The following is a 16385-nucleotide window of genomic DNA, read 5'->3' on the forward strand; positions in this document are numbered from 1 at the left end:
TTAAACCCATAATGAGATGTTTAGTGATCACATCAAGTGTTAGAATTAATCAAATTGGTTTCAGTGTTGTCATGGTAACACAGACAAAGGCAACATACACATTTTACCAGCATAAGCTACAACCACAATGAAGACGTTCCAGAGATGAAGATTAAACTAAGATAATAATCAAACAATGTAACAAAAACAAGTGAGCTCATTCAGAGCTAAAGTAGGCTAACTGGCAGCTGACCGTAGTGAAGGTGAAAGAAAGAAAAAAAAAGTCATTAGGATCAGAAAACCCAACTTGCTTTTTCTGATTCGTTCTGCTGGCATATGGCAGGAGCTGCTCTGTTACAGCTTTATGTACTCATCCCTGAATGTGGTGTCATTGTTTTATTGCATTGTTGTTCATAAACCACACTGTCTCTTGATCAGGATGTCACTGCAGTGACATGAAGGTTGGTGGCAATTATATCTCTATAAGTGATCAATAGTCTATACTTACATTACATAAATAAAGTCATGCAAAAAAATAAAATTAAAAACATGTAAACTTCAATGTTTGATTTCTTTCATTGCACAGGTATCTTTTTTCCTGACATTCTATCTCTATAGACATGTCATAGTTAAAACTAAATGTTGTATTTTTTTGTTACTAAAGTGTGCACAACTTTCTTTATGAGCATACATTTCCTTTTGGCAGTTATCTAACCCCGTATTAGTTTTTTTCATACTTCAAATAAATCCATCAAATTTACAATGAGTCTAGAACTGGTTTCATTTCGTTTTAATTTACATGATATTTTTCTCAAAATGTTTAATCTGTGCTTTTATTAGTTATAGGCTGATTCTGATTTGGCCCCTTTGAATGCATTCTGTTCTGATTTGTAGATTCCTTTGCTTCTTAAATTGAGAATATTCGCTCAATTATTTATTTTTTATCATAAAAAGGCTTCTCTACTGTGTGAGTTCTCATCTATCTTTTAAGATGAGATTTAAGTCTACACTTGTATCACATTAATTTCAAGAAAAAGGCTTCTCTCCTGTATGAATTCTCATGTGTCTTTTGAGATCAGATATTTGACCAAAACTTTTATCACATTCTTCACAAGTAAAAGGCTTCACTCCTGTGTGAGTCCTTATGTGTCTTATGAGATTGGAAACTTTACTAAAACTTGAATCACATTCTTTACACAAAAAAGGCTTTTCTCCTGTATGAGTTCTCATGTGTGTTTTCAGATTAGAAATACGACCAAAACTTTTATCACATTCTTTACAACGAAAAGGCCTCTCTCCTGTGTGAGTTCTTGTGTGTCTTATAAGATTAGATAGAGTACTAAAACTCACATCACATTCTTTACATGGAAAAGGCTTCTCTCCTGTATGAATTCTCATGTGTGAATTTAGATTAGAAATACGACTAAACCTTTTATCACATTCTTTACACGGAAAAGGCTTTTCTCCTGTATGGTTTCTCATGTGAATTCTGACTTGAGACAAGTAATCAAAGCTTTTACCACAATCTTGACAGACATAAGGTCTTTCGGACTCTGTTCTTAAGTGGATTGACACATTACTTGCAATTCCTATTCTTTTACCAAACTTTATATAGGTAGATATTTTTTCTTTTGGAGATTGCATGTGTCTTTTAATTAAAGATGCCTTTCTTGCTTTTTTTATAATAGAGACACTTTCTGATGTGCAAGAGCTGTCCACACTTTGGACATGACTTCTGTCTCTTCTCTTCCTCTGATCTCTGTTCTGTGGGTCTGTCTCTTCATCTGTAGTTGATGTTGATTCTTCATGTTGGCTTTCTTCTTCATCCTGACTATCAGTTACATTAAAGCTCTGCTGATTGCTTAGATCTGCTTCACTGTTCTCATCTTCCTCATAAGTAGGAATCTCCATCAAGATATCAGTCTCCAGCTTCAGATCAAGCTGATATTCATCCTGAATAATGCAGAGTTCCCCGGGTTCCTCTTTAATCTGTGGAGGTTCTGGTTCCTTCAGTTCCTCTTTAATCTGTGGAGGTTCTGGTTCCTGTAATTCCTCTTTAATCTGTAGAAGTTCTGGTTCCTGCAGTTCCTCTTTAGTCTGTGGAGATTCTGGTTCCTTCAGTTCCTCTCTAGTCTGTGGATGTTCTGGTTCCTCATGCTCCACTCTGAAGTTCCTCTGCTGGTTGCAAGGATCCTCTTCAGTCACCCAGTGTTGGGGGAGAACTGTAGGAACACAAACACAAGAAGGAATCCTTTTATACTTTAAATGTCTTTTTGTATTGTTAAGAACCAAGAAAAATCTAAACCACCTCAAACCTACTTCAGTTTAAATTTTCATTTTTAAATTTCCTCCATTTTCTGAACTAGCTGAATCCCCATCGGGGTCACGGGGATCCTAAAGCCTATACCAGCTACTGTTGGGCAAAAGCAGGGTACGTCCTGGACAGGTTGCCAGTCCATCTGAGGACAGATGTCTCAGTGACCATGGAGAATGTGATGGAGAATCTGCTCCTGGACCAGTAGGTTTCAGCTTGTTTGTGATCCATTTTAATGTAACTGCGTAAAGACAATAAATAAATAAAAGTGCTAATCTTTTCTAAATTGATTTCTTTCTAAACAAGGAAATGAAATCAGCAGCAGAGGAAAATGTTCAACATCTCAGAGGTGGCTGTTGTGGAGCAGAAAGTGACAAAAATCAGTAAGGATGAAGTGACCAAGACAGTAAAGAAGATGAAGAGGGGAGGAGTTGCACTGTCTTTTTGAAGATCTAGAGCAGAGGCGGTGGAGGAGTTTAAATATCTGGGGGTCTTGTTCACAAGTGAGGGAAGACCGGAGCATGAGATTCACAGGCGGATCGGAGCGGCATCCGTAGTTATGCAGTCGCTGTATCGGTCTGTTGTGGTGAAGAGATAGCGAAGCCAATAAGCAAAGCTCTCAGTTTATCGGTCAATCTTCTTTCCAATACTCACCTATGATCATGACCGAAAGAAAAGGGTCCCGAACACAAGCTGCTGAAATGAGCTTCCTCCGTAGGGTAGCTGGGCGCTCCCTTAGAGATAGGGTGAGAAGCCCGGTCACCCACATAGACCTCGGAGTAGAACCGCTTCTCCTCCACATCGGAGAGAGCCACTTGAGGTGGCTCAGGCATCTAGTCCGGATGCCTCCTGGACCCTTCTCTGGGGAGGTGTTCCGGGCATGTCCCACTGGGCGGAGGCACCGGGGAGGAGCCAGGACACGCTGGAGAGACAACGTCTCTCGGCTGGCCTGGGAACGCCTTGGGATCCCCCAGAGGACCTAGAGGAAGTGGCCAGGGTGGGGGAAGTCTGAGCATCTTTGTTTAGACTGCCCCGCGAAAAGATAAGTGAAGGAAGATGGATGGATGGATGGATGGATGGATGGATGGATGGATGGATGGATGGATGGATGGATGGATGGATGGATGGATGGATGGATGGATGGATGGATGGATGGATGGATGGGGCAGAGGTTAACAACGTTTATGGCATGAAGCGCCAATTTGAACCTTAACAACTGTGCCATCACCAACTATAATGCAAACTCTAATACAAAGAAATACAAACATATTTCCAATAGATCTGAAAAGTTATTTAATTCTCTATCAGAAGGTCAAATAGCTTTTTGAAACATATTTTGGTATTAACTAAAAAAAATGCTTTCATAACAATACTGCACAAGGAAAATAGGTCATAGCCAAAATAGTATTGTAACTATATTGGTTAAAAAAACAAAACTACTGCATTTGTGGTATTTCATAATTACAATAATATAAATTTTCTTCAGTTGGACAGCGTCATTATTATTTTCTTTTTTTTTTACCCAGGCTAGCTGGCTTCTGGTTAAAATGGCCACATTATTTTCCCCTTGAGCTGAATACAACCCTGACAGCAATTAAGAATGACTAAATTCCGGTCATTTCCGTTGGCTTCATGAATGAACATCAATGTAATTTCAACTAAAGGACACGTCACGTGAAACTGAACAAAAAAAGACAAACGATTGTGTACACTGCATCTGAAGCATTGACTGTATTTGAGAACAGCAGCGTAGCTTAGATGAAATCCACCAATTAGCTAATTACCAAGACAAGTCTAATATTTTGCAAACCTTCATTAGCCAAACGTTGCTCCAAATTTCACTCCTCCAACAGTAAATTTGGTGCCTAATGCCTAACGAGTGTTCATTTTGGACACCGCCTGCATTCCTTTATCCTTGGAGTGTCTTTCTTGCTCTTCTTTCTAAACTGGAGACTGATGTTTCCTTTAATCTTTTGTCCATTTTTCACAACCTTGAATAAACTTTTCTGTCTGTCAAATACGGTGGCCGAGAGGTGCAAGACACATTTACATAAGATACAACAACGACAAATCCCGATACAAACGAACAAATCATGAAGCACTGAAAACTATTTAAGTACAAATGAATTACTACTGAAACACAACAGCAAATCACAATACAAATTACAGGGTCCTTAAAACACAAAAGCAAATCTGGGTGCAAATTACAAAATACTGAATCACAAAAACAAGCTCAGTAAAAATCAGTACAAATCCAGAAACACAACAACGAAAGCGGACACACAACTTTTAACAGAAAGGGAATGTCCTGAATCCCGGAAGTGAAGTAATATAAAACAAATTGTGTACGATTTTTAAATTTATGTATTATTATTTTTTTCACGTGGACATTTTAAATACATGAAACAGTCCAAAAGCATTTTTTTAAGTTCATTCATTCATTTTCTAATCCGTTTGTTCCCTTTTGGGGTCGCGAGGCTGCCAGAACCTGTCCCGACCACTTGCAGGCAAAGGCTGGGGACACCCAGGATAGGTCGCCAGTCTGTCGAAGGACCACAATCACACATCCAAGCACGCTCACATTCACACCTATGGACAATTTAGAGTAACTCAACACTGGGTGGAAACCAGAGAAAGTAAAATTGTCATCAATCTTATGAATCAAATCTTTAATTGACTGGTGTGGGATTCGGAGTTGGATGAAGTGTACAGCTTGCCATAAAAGGAACATATTTCTTCAGAGATCTTTTGAGGATCAGAGCATAAATAATTATTTTTATGGAGTTATTATTATTTTCATTAAAAAGAGGCTTGGAACAAATCAGGTTTTACTCATTTATAATTTCAGTTTCTTTTTGCTTATAATTTTTAGCTATTAATTTTCTATGTTTAATGGCAATTTGTCGTACTTTTAGTTTAAAGAATTCCCACTTGTCAATTTAACAACTTTGATGGTTTCTAATAGTTCGGTAATAGCACGGCCAAAGTTTTAATTAGTGAGGAGTGAGGATTTAGATTTCCAGTAGCCTCTTCCAAAGTATTATTTTTAATTTGAGAGCTGATATTAAGTTCAATCAAACAGTGATCAGTCAGGGGAGATGCTGACATGCTAACGCCGATTTTGTTTTGTAAAGGTTATTTAAGACTAGCCAGAAGTCAATCTGAGATTTTTAAGAGCCATTAGGTTTAAACCAAGAGAATGCTTGTTTGAGAGGGTTGTTTTATTTTTCAGGGGTCAGAAACATTAATATCAAGACAAAAAATCCTGTAAGCTTGGATAGAAATGATGGGTATTGAACTTTGAGGGTACTCTATCAAGACATTCATCCTTTACCGTGTTATAATCACCACCGATTACTACTTTATTTGTACAATATTTATGATTAAGAATTTTGATGTGGTTTGCCATTTCTACTAATAATAATTTGTTTCGACAAGGAATATTATAGCCATTGACACTGGATAAGATCAGAAAACCTTTATCTCTTTTGAGAACACAAATACGCCAGTGGCCATAATTATCAGAGATATAGGTGACTACTTTGAATGGACAGTATTTAAAGAGCAAAGCAACACCAGAAGATTTGTTTGTACCGTGAAACTGTACCTGAAACTGATTTTTTTCTCCCCATTGATTAAACCGAAAGCTGTATGTCTGCTTTATGGGATTCTTGCAAGAAAAAGCAGCTGGCCTTCTCATTTTTGCAAAATAGGAAAATAGATTTTTTTTTTAATTGTCTCGTAAACCCCTAGCATCAAAGGAAACAAAGTTAACATTAATAAAATACAGAAAATAAAACAACAATAAATAAAGTGATTTCTTACTTACACTTACTGAACCTGATTTACATATGCTATTTGGACACCAGGTCCCAAATAACAGTTTAATACAACACTAGACCTCAAACTTTTAGAAAAATAGATTTCGACAAGTTTATGACTTTAAAGTTAACAACGACAGAGATTTGCTTACCTCTGTGAACTTAAGCTATATAAAAAAACAGACCATTGTTCGAAATAAGCGGTTATCCGGATAACCGAACCAGATTTCATGGAGGACAACCAAATATGAACATGATGGTTGTCCGTGTGACAACCTGGTCTTTTATTCAAAATTTGGGTATTTTACAACTATTTTTTAAGTTTCGAAGGTTAGTTTTTGGCAACCTCTGAATTGAGACGTATGCAGCAAATTCTTTCCACAAATGAAGACAAATGAAGTGCGTGCATGCTAGCGAATCCTCTCTGTTTCTACATGTAAACTTTTCAATAAAGATTATTCAAATAAATGTATTGAACAACAGTACACTATCAAAATAATCAGCCCATTAACAGAAGATTTAACACATTCATAAAAGACTGTAACTTTCACTCATAACAGAACAGACTGACATGATCTGAAAAAAAACTTTTTCCATGGGATTAATATGATATTCTAAATTTTTACAACAGTCTTTGTATTTTATATTCTTTAAGCAACAATTATCAAAACCAAAGAAAAAAGAACCAAAATATGTCAATCTGTGTAAAGATACTAGGTATAAAGATATTAGTTTCAAGGTTTATGCTTTACTATGTGTAACCAGATGCTTCATCTTTTAGTAAAATGTTTGTTTTAAATATTTAAAGAGCTTTTTAAATGTCCATCATAAGAGGCAGTTCATATTAGATGTATAGAAGAAATAAAGATGGAAGTAATGACAGCTGAGTAAGTTTCATTGCTGTTGAATATTGGTACCAAAAGACAAAAGACAAAATTGGGGAGGACGACCAAATATTACTTGCCAGACAACCATTTTCCCCCCCTTATTTCTAACGCTACCAACCATAAGAGGTATATGCTTTACACAACACAGCATTTATCTTAATTAACTCCAAAAGTGTGAAGAATAATAAAAAAATGCACAGCTACAATTGGACTCCATTAGCGTACCTAATGTGGCCCAAATACTAGACGTTGTGTCCCACAGCTCTCGCTTTCTCCATTTTGGGCCAGACAGCAGCTCTTGCTTCTCCGTGGGATTTGCAAAAATCTTACTTGAAGAAGATGCCCAGCTCTTTACAAGCCTTTGCATCTCTAGAAATCTTCCAGAAGATGTCGCGGTAGTGCCTCATACTGAACTGGTTTAGGATTAGGCAGTGCATCCAGGTTTGTCTCCTCCCCAAACGATGTGCTGTATCCACAGCCATGTCCAATACCGAAGTGTGCTGTGGCCTGATCTTTGCCAGCACTTCTTTGGGGGTGTTTTCTTCGCCGTTTTCTTTCAAGCCTTGCACCGTATTTTGACAACCATAGGGCGCACTGGGTGGTAGGGCGCGGTCTCAGTCACTGGGGATTTTTCTGTCTTTGACATATACAAAAGGCGCACCGGGTGTTAAGGCGCGGGCACGTTAACGCCCCGTTCAGACCCTTAGCGATTCTAGAGTGGGTTAATAAAACATTCGGTCTCTGTTCTTTAGAGGAAACTTTTTTTGTTGTTACTGTTCACCCTAACTGAATAACACAAACTGAATGGTCACTCACTTGCGTGCTCTTGTCTCCCTTCCTCCTTATCCCACAAGCATTAAAGACACACAGCACACACAGAGGGGATTAGCGAATGCCATCACATGTCCTTTCTTCCTATCTATATGCTAGTGTAACCCTGACATGCTTTGCAGCTTCGCCCATCCGCAGCAATGACATAAAGCTCTCGCGAGAGTTTGCGTGATTCTCGCACTAGGCTTTATAAAGGGGCATGCGCAGTCAGTTTTGTTGACGGAAGTCGGACAAAAGGGGCTGTCACTGCATGCATGAGACGCAGGAGGGGTCGCTATGCGAACAAGTAGCGTGGGAACTGGTGAGTGTTTTGTATATATTGGGGTGTCATTCTTATTAAACACTCTCGGTTGTGTGCCCAGGCGGATCAGCTGATGCTGGCGTTAGCTGAGTTTGTCTTGTTGAACGGGTTATGTGTGTTTTGTTGTTCTGTGCACACAGTGGTTTTGAAATGCTGACGTGTTGTCACTGATGTTTGGGATTTGATTCACTCTTTATTGGTTTGTATTCACTGAATTTATTGATTATGTTTGATTTGGAGTACTCTTTTTGAACTTTAGTAATTTATTTGCTGGAATTTGTGTTTTACTTAAATGTCCTCTTCCATTACAAAGAAGTTAGTTATTGCTGGTTCTGTGCAGGCCAGGTTCCACCGAGGATGGAGGCTGTTCAGCCTTGAATTCAGGCCTTTCCAAGTGGGAAACATTGGACTGGGCGGTAGGAAGCATCTACACCTACACCCCCATATGTGGATATGATGGATTATGCGATGAACTCTGCTTACACTGAACTTCTTGGACTGGATTCATGAACATTATTGGAGGATGGACAGCAGATGCACTGCAGTGAACTGATTTATGTTTTTTGCTTGGTTACTTTCTGTTGTAAATCAAATATGAATACATATATACACTTTCTGCATCTTAATGTTGCTTGTCATCATTAGCACTTCCTCTGAAACTAAACTTTGGCCCTTTATAACTAGCTTTAACTAGAGTCTGGTGGATTCTAGTTAACTGGCTACACTAGAAAACGCTGCTGCTCTCAGCACATACACATACACACATACACAAACAGACAGACTTGTGCGGCACGCGCTGTCACGTCTCCTTTCTTCATATGCACTAGCGAAAACGTGCTGCTTTCATCGGCACACACACACACACACACAAACTGGCGCCAGTATGTCTATTACAATAAATTCTTCATTGCTGGAACTGGAGCTGGAGCTACTGGTGCTTGAAATATTCATGTTTTCTTTGTATGATTCTGAAAATCGCGTAAATACTTGCTCTCGTCTGAGTGAAAAGCGAGTTTAAGAAGCGTAAAGTTGCGCAGCGCCACCTTGTGTACTGGAGTATCTCTGTTTTACATTAAGCCCAATCTAATATCAGGGAATGAATTTGCATGTTCACTCGGCTCATCGTAAGCGGAAATCGCCTGGGTGTGAACACAAAAAACGTGGCGAAAAACGCTGGGGAATAACGTACGCCGATATACGTCCCGGTGTGTACAGGCCTTAAAGCAGTGGGCAAGCTTCCTGTTCTGCTCACTCCTCCTGTACTGAAATGGTTGAGGGTTACGAGGTAGAAGGAGCATAGAAGGCTTTAAAATGTAGATGGTTGCACTCCCCTTAGATTCCACTTGTCCTTTACGTCTCTCTCCCTTCCTCACTGCATCTTCTTCTACGACCCACAACTACACATTAGGCGCACCGGCTCATAGGGCGCCCCCTGCTGGTGGAAGAAAATGTATAACTTTTAAGTGCACCTTATAGTCCTGAAATTACAGTAGTTTCAAATTCCAGCACCATTTATATCGCTCCATCTCCACCACCACCACTTTAAGTCACCATTTTCTCTTTTAAGCACAGAAACTTCTTTTTCCAGATCGCTCACTTTGGATTTACAGTCATTTATATCGGCAGCGATTACTTCAGTGATTATTGTTAGATTAGCCAGAATCAGAGTTTTCCCATCAACATCATCAAATGGAGGGTTTGGTGGGTCTAATCTGGGTTTCTTTTTAGTAGCCGGCGAGGACACGTCCATTGCGTTTTTGTGGTCATTTGTTGCCATCTCTGGGTTTTTGGCTGCAGCACTTGGCTTCTCTAAAGCGTTAGGCTTTTCTCATGGGATTCTTAATTTGTAGGAGCTCTTAAGATTGTTGATTTTTTTCTTTGCTTTACATCTTTTTCCAGTGGTAGGACTTAACGGTAACAAAAACTTAGAGCAAAAACGAGTTTAGCGGTTTGAAAACGAGGTCAAAATTGATAGTTTGGGATCAGACTGGAACAGCTCAAAGAGGGTAAAAACAGCGATCAGACCAGTGTGCGCGGCCGCAGGGGCATCTCTTTGAACAAACATTTCTTTTTTTCTAATTATTTTGCATAAAGTGCAGCAATTCTGGTAATAACATAGTCAATACATTTGTCTTTGACCTGCTTCTCAATTTTTTGGGATCTGTACAGTGTAACATAGGAAATTTTCCGGACAAAAGGTTCGGTTCAAAAAACCACTCGTCTTTTTTTAAAGGTAAGTCGGTTGTTGTCTAATTTTGCTACTAGACAATTTTTATATGTGCTTTCTTCATCTCATGCAAATTTCATGAAGAAAATTAAAGCAAGTACCTGTTTTTGATTCGCAATTCGTAAAAGGGCCCACATACTCTTTCGTAATTTAGTTATTATCTATAATTATGTAACATCAGCTCCTATTTTTATTAATCTACAACAGTTATATTTGATTTGATCATCAGCTTGTTCAAGATGATTGGGATATTTCTTAGGCCTTCTGAGGTTACAACAAATACCGTGAGTCACGAGGTCGGTTTCTAGCAAGCTGATTGGCTGCTATCACTGTCTACAAACATACAGGAGCACATGTAACTGGATAAAATGCTGTTTGAATGTTGTATTTTTCATAAAATATTTGTTTTTCATAAAATAAACAGTAATCAGGAACTTTAAAAAATATTTTATAGTATTTTACCCATTATTTTAATATTTCTGCAGACACTTTGTTTTTCCTTTTTTTTCTAACTTTCATCACGTTCTCACATTTTCTGTGAAAAATGGATCTGCTACCTGGATATTTACATTTGAAATTTTCTGTGCTTTCAGTTTTTGACACCGTGGCTCCAAAGAAGGTTTTACTGAAACTTGGGATCAGGTTTCTAGGAACTCTTATGTCCAGCTGTAGTGACTTTATCACCTCAAACTGTTTCTAAGGTCACTTCTGAGGAAGAACCAAGCCTTGTGTAAATAAGACGTCTACTTTAAAGGGTATTTTTAAGCCAAGTCATTACATTAACATTTAAGGTCAAGCTGAAGATTTACTCTGCCCCACAACATCTGTTGTCATGATTATTTGATCATATGGAAATAAAGATTGATTTGACAGATTTGTTATTCTTGTAGTTATTTTCACTACCTTTGTAATGATGCCTCCCTTTCTTGAAATTTAAACCCTCTCAACCTCGTTTCGGGTCACAAAAATGTACTGATTTTGCTATTTAATCGGGAAATAAAAAATCTAAATGTGCTCACTTGAAGTGGCATAACTTCCTTATTATTTGAGCTATCTGAATAATCTTTAAATTATTGGAAAGCTCTCTTTCATTCTTTAGGCCATTTCCAATTACATAAAGTTACTGAATGAAGTTTAAAATGTTACAAAACTAAAATGGCAGCAACAGACGAGGAAAACAAAGACGTTCATGGATCTCTATGTGTCTGCAGGTGGATGCAGTGAACAAACCTGCAATGTGTAGCTGAAGCTGCGGGTTCCAGCTGCTATCCAACAGTCTGCGCTGACGACAGAGCTCCTCCTCGTTCTGGACGATGGTTCCTTCAGCAGCAGAAAGTTTGTTTCTGACAGAACTTTCCTGAGGTTCTGAAGACATGGTTCCTGCTCCGATCTTCAGCTCCAACTCCCACAAACACCGCCGTCCTCTTCACTGCAGCTCCGATCGATCATCTGCTAGTCTCACAATCACAGCAATCCACGTTGTCTTTCCGTTCAACACTTCTTCACTCATTTACGACACTTTGGAAAATGCTGAGAGTTCCCACACGAACCACGTATCGTCCTTTCTGTCCAAAATCCTCACAAACGTCACAACAAAACACCGCCACCTGTCAACACAAGCTAACGCTGATGGCCTGCTAACAAGCTAACGCTGCTAGTGCCTCGTGTTGTTTACTTCCGGGTCACGTGCAGAAACTTTATTTAAAAAGAAACGTATGAACAGCTTAACTGACCCTCAGTATGGTTCAAAATGATTCCAATATTTTTTAAAACAGTTTTAATTCAGGAAATAATAAAGAAAAGAAAATCAAAATAGAAAAAAATACATGTTCGGGGAAACTTGATTAGAGCTGTTGTGACGTCATCATACTGCTAATTCGAAATGAATATTGCGACAATGTTCTCAGGGTGGATGTGAAAACGCAAATGTAATCCCTTCTTTGAATTTTCGTTTTAATTATGACACAGAATACGCGGTTATTAAGTAGAAAATGAAAAAGCATTTGGAAGTATTGATTTTTAATTTTAATTTTGAGTCATTTGATGCAGTTACATTTTGAAAATTAAAAAACATTTCTATTAATCCATTTTAATTGTCAAATCAGACAATTCTAAATGAATTTTAAATGAAATGACAAATACCATTTTCATTATCATTTTAATTAAGTGACAGAATAATTGGTGTTGAATAAGAAAATGTAAAAGCATTTTGGTGGATTGCTTTTTCATTTTAATTTTGAGTCAAAAAATTCAGCTTCATTTTGAAAATGAAAAAGCATTTCTGGTTTTGATTTTTATATTTAATTATGCTACAAAGTCGCTTCCATACATCCCACCTCCTGACTGACACCACAGAGGGAGGCAACAGTCCCATGGAGACCAGCTCTGATGGAGAACCATAAGAACGTGGAAGGAGAACGGCAGCAGTGAACGGCAGCAAGAACAGTCCTCCTTTTTGGGGGAGATCTCCTCACTCACAGAGACCCTCAAGAAGAAGAATGAGGAGGAGGAGAAAATGATGCTTTCAAAGACCTGATGGACACATTCAATCAGATCAAAGAGGAGATTTAAAACCTGCAGAAACCAAAACCCAAGAAGAAATCTGGGATGCAGAGATTTCTTCAGTTTTTCCAAAGATCTGAAAGACAGAATTGATCCAAACTGGATTGATTTTGTTCTTTAGTTTTTCTACATTTGACAGAAACCAAAGTGGGAGGAGTCCTCTTTATGAAGTCCATAAGAACCATAGAAAGAAGTTCTAGATCATATATATCTATAAATACTTGATTCTAAATGATGGATTTAAAGTTATGGATTTAAAGTTAAACAGAACTAAAAGTGCTGACTCAGCACAGATCAAAGGAGACACAGATGATTTCCTGGAATGAAGAAAAAATCAAACATCATGATGTGATCTGGAACTGAGCTGTTCTTCAGAAGATCCTCCCAAACATGGAAACTGTTGCTGCAACACGTGAAGGTTTGGTTCTGTTGCTAGTGAGATCTGATGGATCAGAACCAGACTTCTGTCAGCTGGAACTGTGGCTTCTTCCAGACCATGTGACCTAGTGGACAAAGTTCCAACATGGTTTCAATGAAATGTGGAGGTTTTCCAGGAAACGTTGCTGCAGTTCCTCCGTCTCATCAAATGAGAGATTTCTCTGCACTAAAGAAGAAAATCTTCCAGAACAGCTTCAAGCTGCAAAAAAAACTGTTTCCATCATTCTGAGGACATTTCTTTAGGCTTCATGTGAAGAAAACAAACTGTTTCAAAAGATGAAAACGGAAACAAAGAAGTTTCTAGAAGCTGCAGATGCAGTTACAAAGAACAGCCAGCAGGTGTCCCACCATGGGAGTCTCTGTAGTTTAATGATGGCTTTTCTTTGGTGAAATTCCGTCATTTGGATGAAAGACAAACAGGAAGACAAATCCTTGTTCTTCTAATATTGGATCCAAATGTTGGTAGAAAGTAAAGCAGCAACAATCAAATGAGCAGCAGGTCTTTTTAGTTCATCTCTCACTAGAATGAGATCCAGACTGAAGCTTTTGGAAACTTGGATCATTCCAGCTGAAACTCACTTGGATCAACTGTGGACATTTCTGGAGATTTCAGGACGTGGATTCAACAAATCCCAGTTAGTTTGCTAAGAAAAAGAAGAAAACTCATTTACTGAGACTCTGGGATGTTTGAAATCCAGTTTCTAGGTCTGGGAGCTGAAAATGTGTGGAGCTGCTGAGAATCCATCATCCTCTGTAAACGCTGGATCTTCATCCCTGAAAGTCCATGTGAAGAGAAGAAATGGTTGCTCCTCTTCACACCAGAGACAGGAGCAAGAACAGATTTGATTGAGAAGCTCATTATTTGTCAAACTTTTAATTGTTAAATAATGTTTACGCCTCCATTTGCTCTGGATTTGAGAGTAAAATGATTCTCTTTTGATGAAGTGATGCAAAATTCTGGGAGTCTACAGATCAGCTGAAGGTCAGACGGCGGCCGCTCCTCTTCAGTTTTACTGGCTGCTGGGTCACCTGGTGGTAAATCCTCGATGAAACACAGAAGGGTGAAGGTTCAAAGGAATCAATGACTTGTTTGGAGGCAGTGGTCTTCATAGATCTCAACATGTTTGAAAAGTTTCTCCAAACATTTCAGGTTTACAACATGAACTTCATGGATTCTCTGAAACAGACATTTCATCTAAACTAAACTTCAGATTAACCTCCAGTTTCTCCTAAATGTCAGTTAGAAACTCTGCCTGTCAACCTTCTACAATCACACAACTATTTTTTTTCTGGTGTTTCCCCAACTTCCTGTACTGAGAGAAACTCAACATTACCCCCGGTGAAACCTACTGGGCTAAACAGATACAAAATAAATAAATATACGACTGAAATCCATATAGAATGACCACGGCCTTAACAGAAACAAAAACGTGGTGAACATTTATAAAGCTGGTAGCACGCTGAACTTAAAGGGGTTGGATTGGGGGGTCAAACCACCAAATGGTTCCTGAACGCGGCTGTCTCTGCAGCTCATTGCTCCTCCAGGGGATAGGTTAAATGTAGAGAACAAATTTCACACTTAGGTAAGTGACAGCTGGTGACTTTATCTAAGTTTTCTCCCATCCTCTGCTTCCTTGTTAATTATCCTCCTGGACAATTCATTTATTTGGTGAGAAGGTAAGTGTTTTTTCAGTAGTCCCCTTAACTTTCACCAAAACAAAGGAGATCATTGTGGGCTTCAGGAAGACTAGGAGAACGACCCAACCCCCCACTCCACATCAGTGGTGAGGAGGTGGAACAGACCGACTCTGTTAGGTTTCTTGGCACGCACATTTCCAAAAACCTGACATGGACACTGAACATCTCCAAACTGGTGAAAAGGGCCAATCAGAGGATGTTCTTCCTGCAGAAGCTGAGGAAGGCGGGTCTGGCTCCGGGACTTCTCAGACAGTTCTACAGGAGCACCGTGGAGAACATCCTCTGCCAGGGCTGTACAGTGTGGTAGAGCAGCTGCACAGCAGAGGAGAGACCTGTCCCGGGTGGTGAAGACACCGCAGAGGATTGTGGGAGCCGAGCTCCCAGACCTGGACGCGGTGTACAAAGTGCGTCTAAAGAGAAGAGCACGGGTCATCAGCATGGACAGCAGCCATCCTGGACATTCCCTGTTTGTGCCGCTGGAATCGGGCAAGAGGTGCCGGGTTTTAAAAACAAGGACAACTAGGCTGAGACGCAGCTTTTTCCCCAGAGCCGTAGTCTCCATCACCCCCCCCCCCCCCCCCCCCGCTTTCGACCTCCCTCTGACTGACTCAAATGTTATTAATCTCAGATATCCCTCAGTATAACACACTACTGAACGTGCAATAAACTGTTTATTTATGACAGTTTAATTTAAACTTCTTAACTTATTTTCTGATTTTTCTTCTATTCATATATTGTTTTTTTTTATTCTTTGATGTCTACTTTTCCTTTTTGACTGAATTTCGTGGTAGAATTACAATGACAATAAAAATCTTTGAACTTTATCACAGAACTGGACTGAGTGACCAAACAGAAAGTACCTCTTGGCTCCTAGAAGCCAAACTCCCATTGACTTCTAAAGAGAAATACACAGCTATTACTCAGTCATTCTATTGGTCAGAATAACCATTCTTACTGTGATACCTTTTTTAACATCTCCTTGCTAATCCTAATTTATTTTTTCATATTTCTTTATTGCCAGAGGTCAGAATTTGACAAAAACAACAGGTGACAGAACATGAACAGTATAGAAAAAGAACAAACAAATCTAAGGAGAATAGAAAAAAGGTTTGTTTCAGTGAGAGGACAGCATCTTCACACTGCTACTTCCAATGGTTTCAGTTCCTCTGGAACAGCTGGACATTGCTTCATAAAGATCAACAAGAAAAGCTGCTCTGCTACAGAAAGTGGTGTTTGGTAAAGAGTTAGAGATGTTTCAGAGCTGAAACAGGCAGATTTAAGAAATACATCAAATATTCAATTTGACCAATGAAACAATCAAATGATT

At 39.0% G+C, this 16385-nt stretch overlaps 2 protein-coding genes across 3 annotated transcripts in view; one reads left to right on the top strand and one right to left on the bottom strand.

Annotated features, from left to right (window-relative positions):
- The window catches only part of LOC110014374 (gastrula zinc finger protein XlCGF57.1), a 526943-nt gene extending 514905 nt beyond the window's left edge, over positions 1–12038 (bottom strand). Inside the window, exon 1 of the mRNA XM_023962545.1 lies at positions 11591–12038. Coding sequence (XP_023818313.1) covers positions 11591–11735 — 145 coding nt within the window. The 5' untranslated portion in view covers positions 11736–12038. The remainder of the gene's footprint in view (positions 1–11590) is intronic.
- Positions 1–16385, top strand: part of LOC105357660 (NACHT, LRR and PYD domains-containing protein 12) — a 243950-nt gene that overhangs the window by 78512 nt on the left and 149053 nt on the right. The gene's annotated exons all lie outside the window — the stretch shown is intronic.

Source organism: Oryzias latipes, chromosome 2 (genome assembly GCF_002234675.1).
Source record: "Oryzias latipes chromosome 2, ASM223467v1".
Classification (NCBI taxonomy): domain Eukaryota; kingdom Metazoa; phylum Chordata; class Actinopteri; order Beloniformes; family Adrianichthyidae; genus Oryzias; species Oryzias latipes.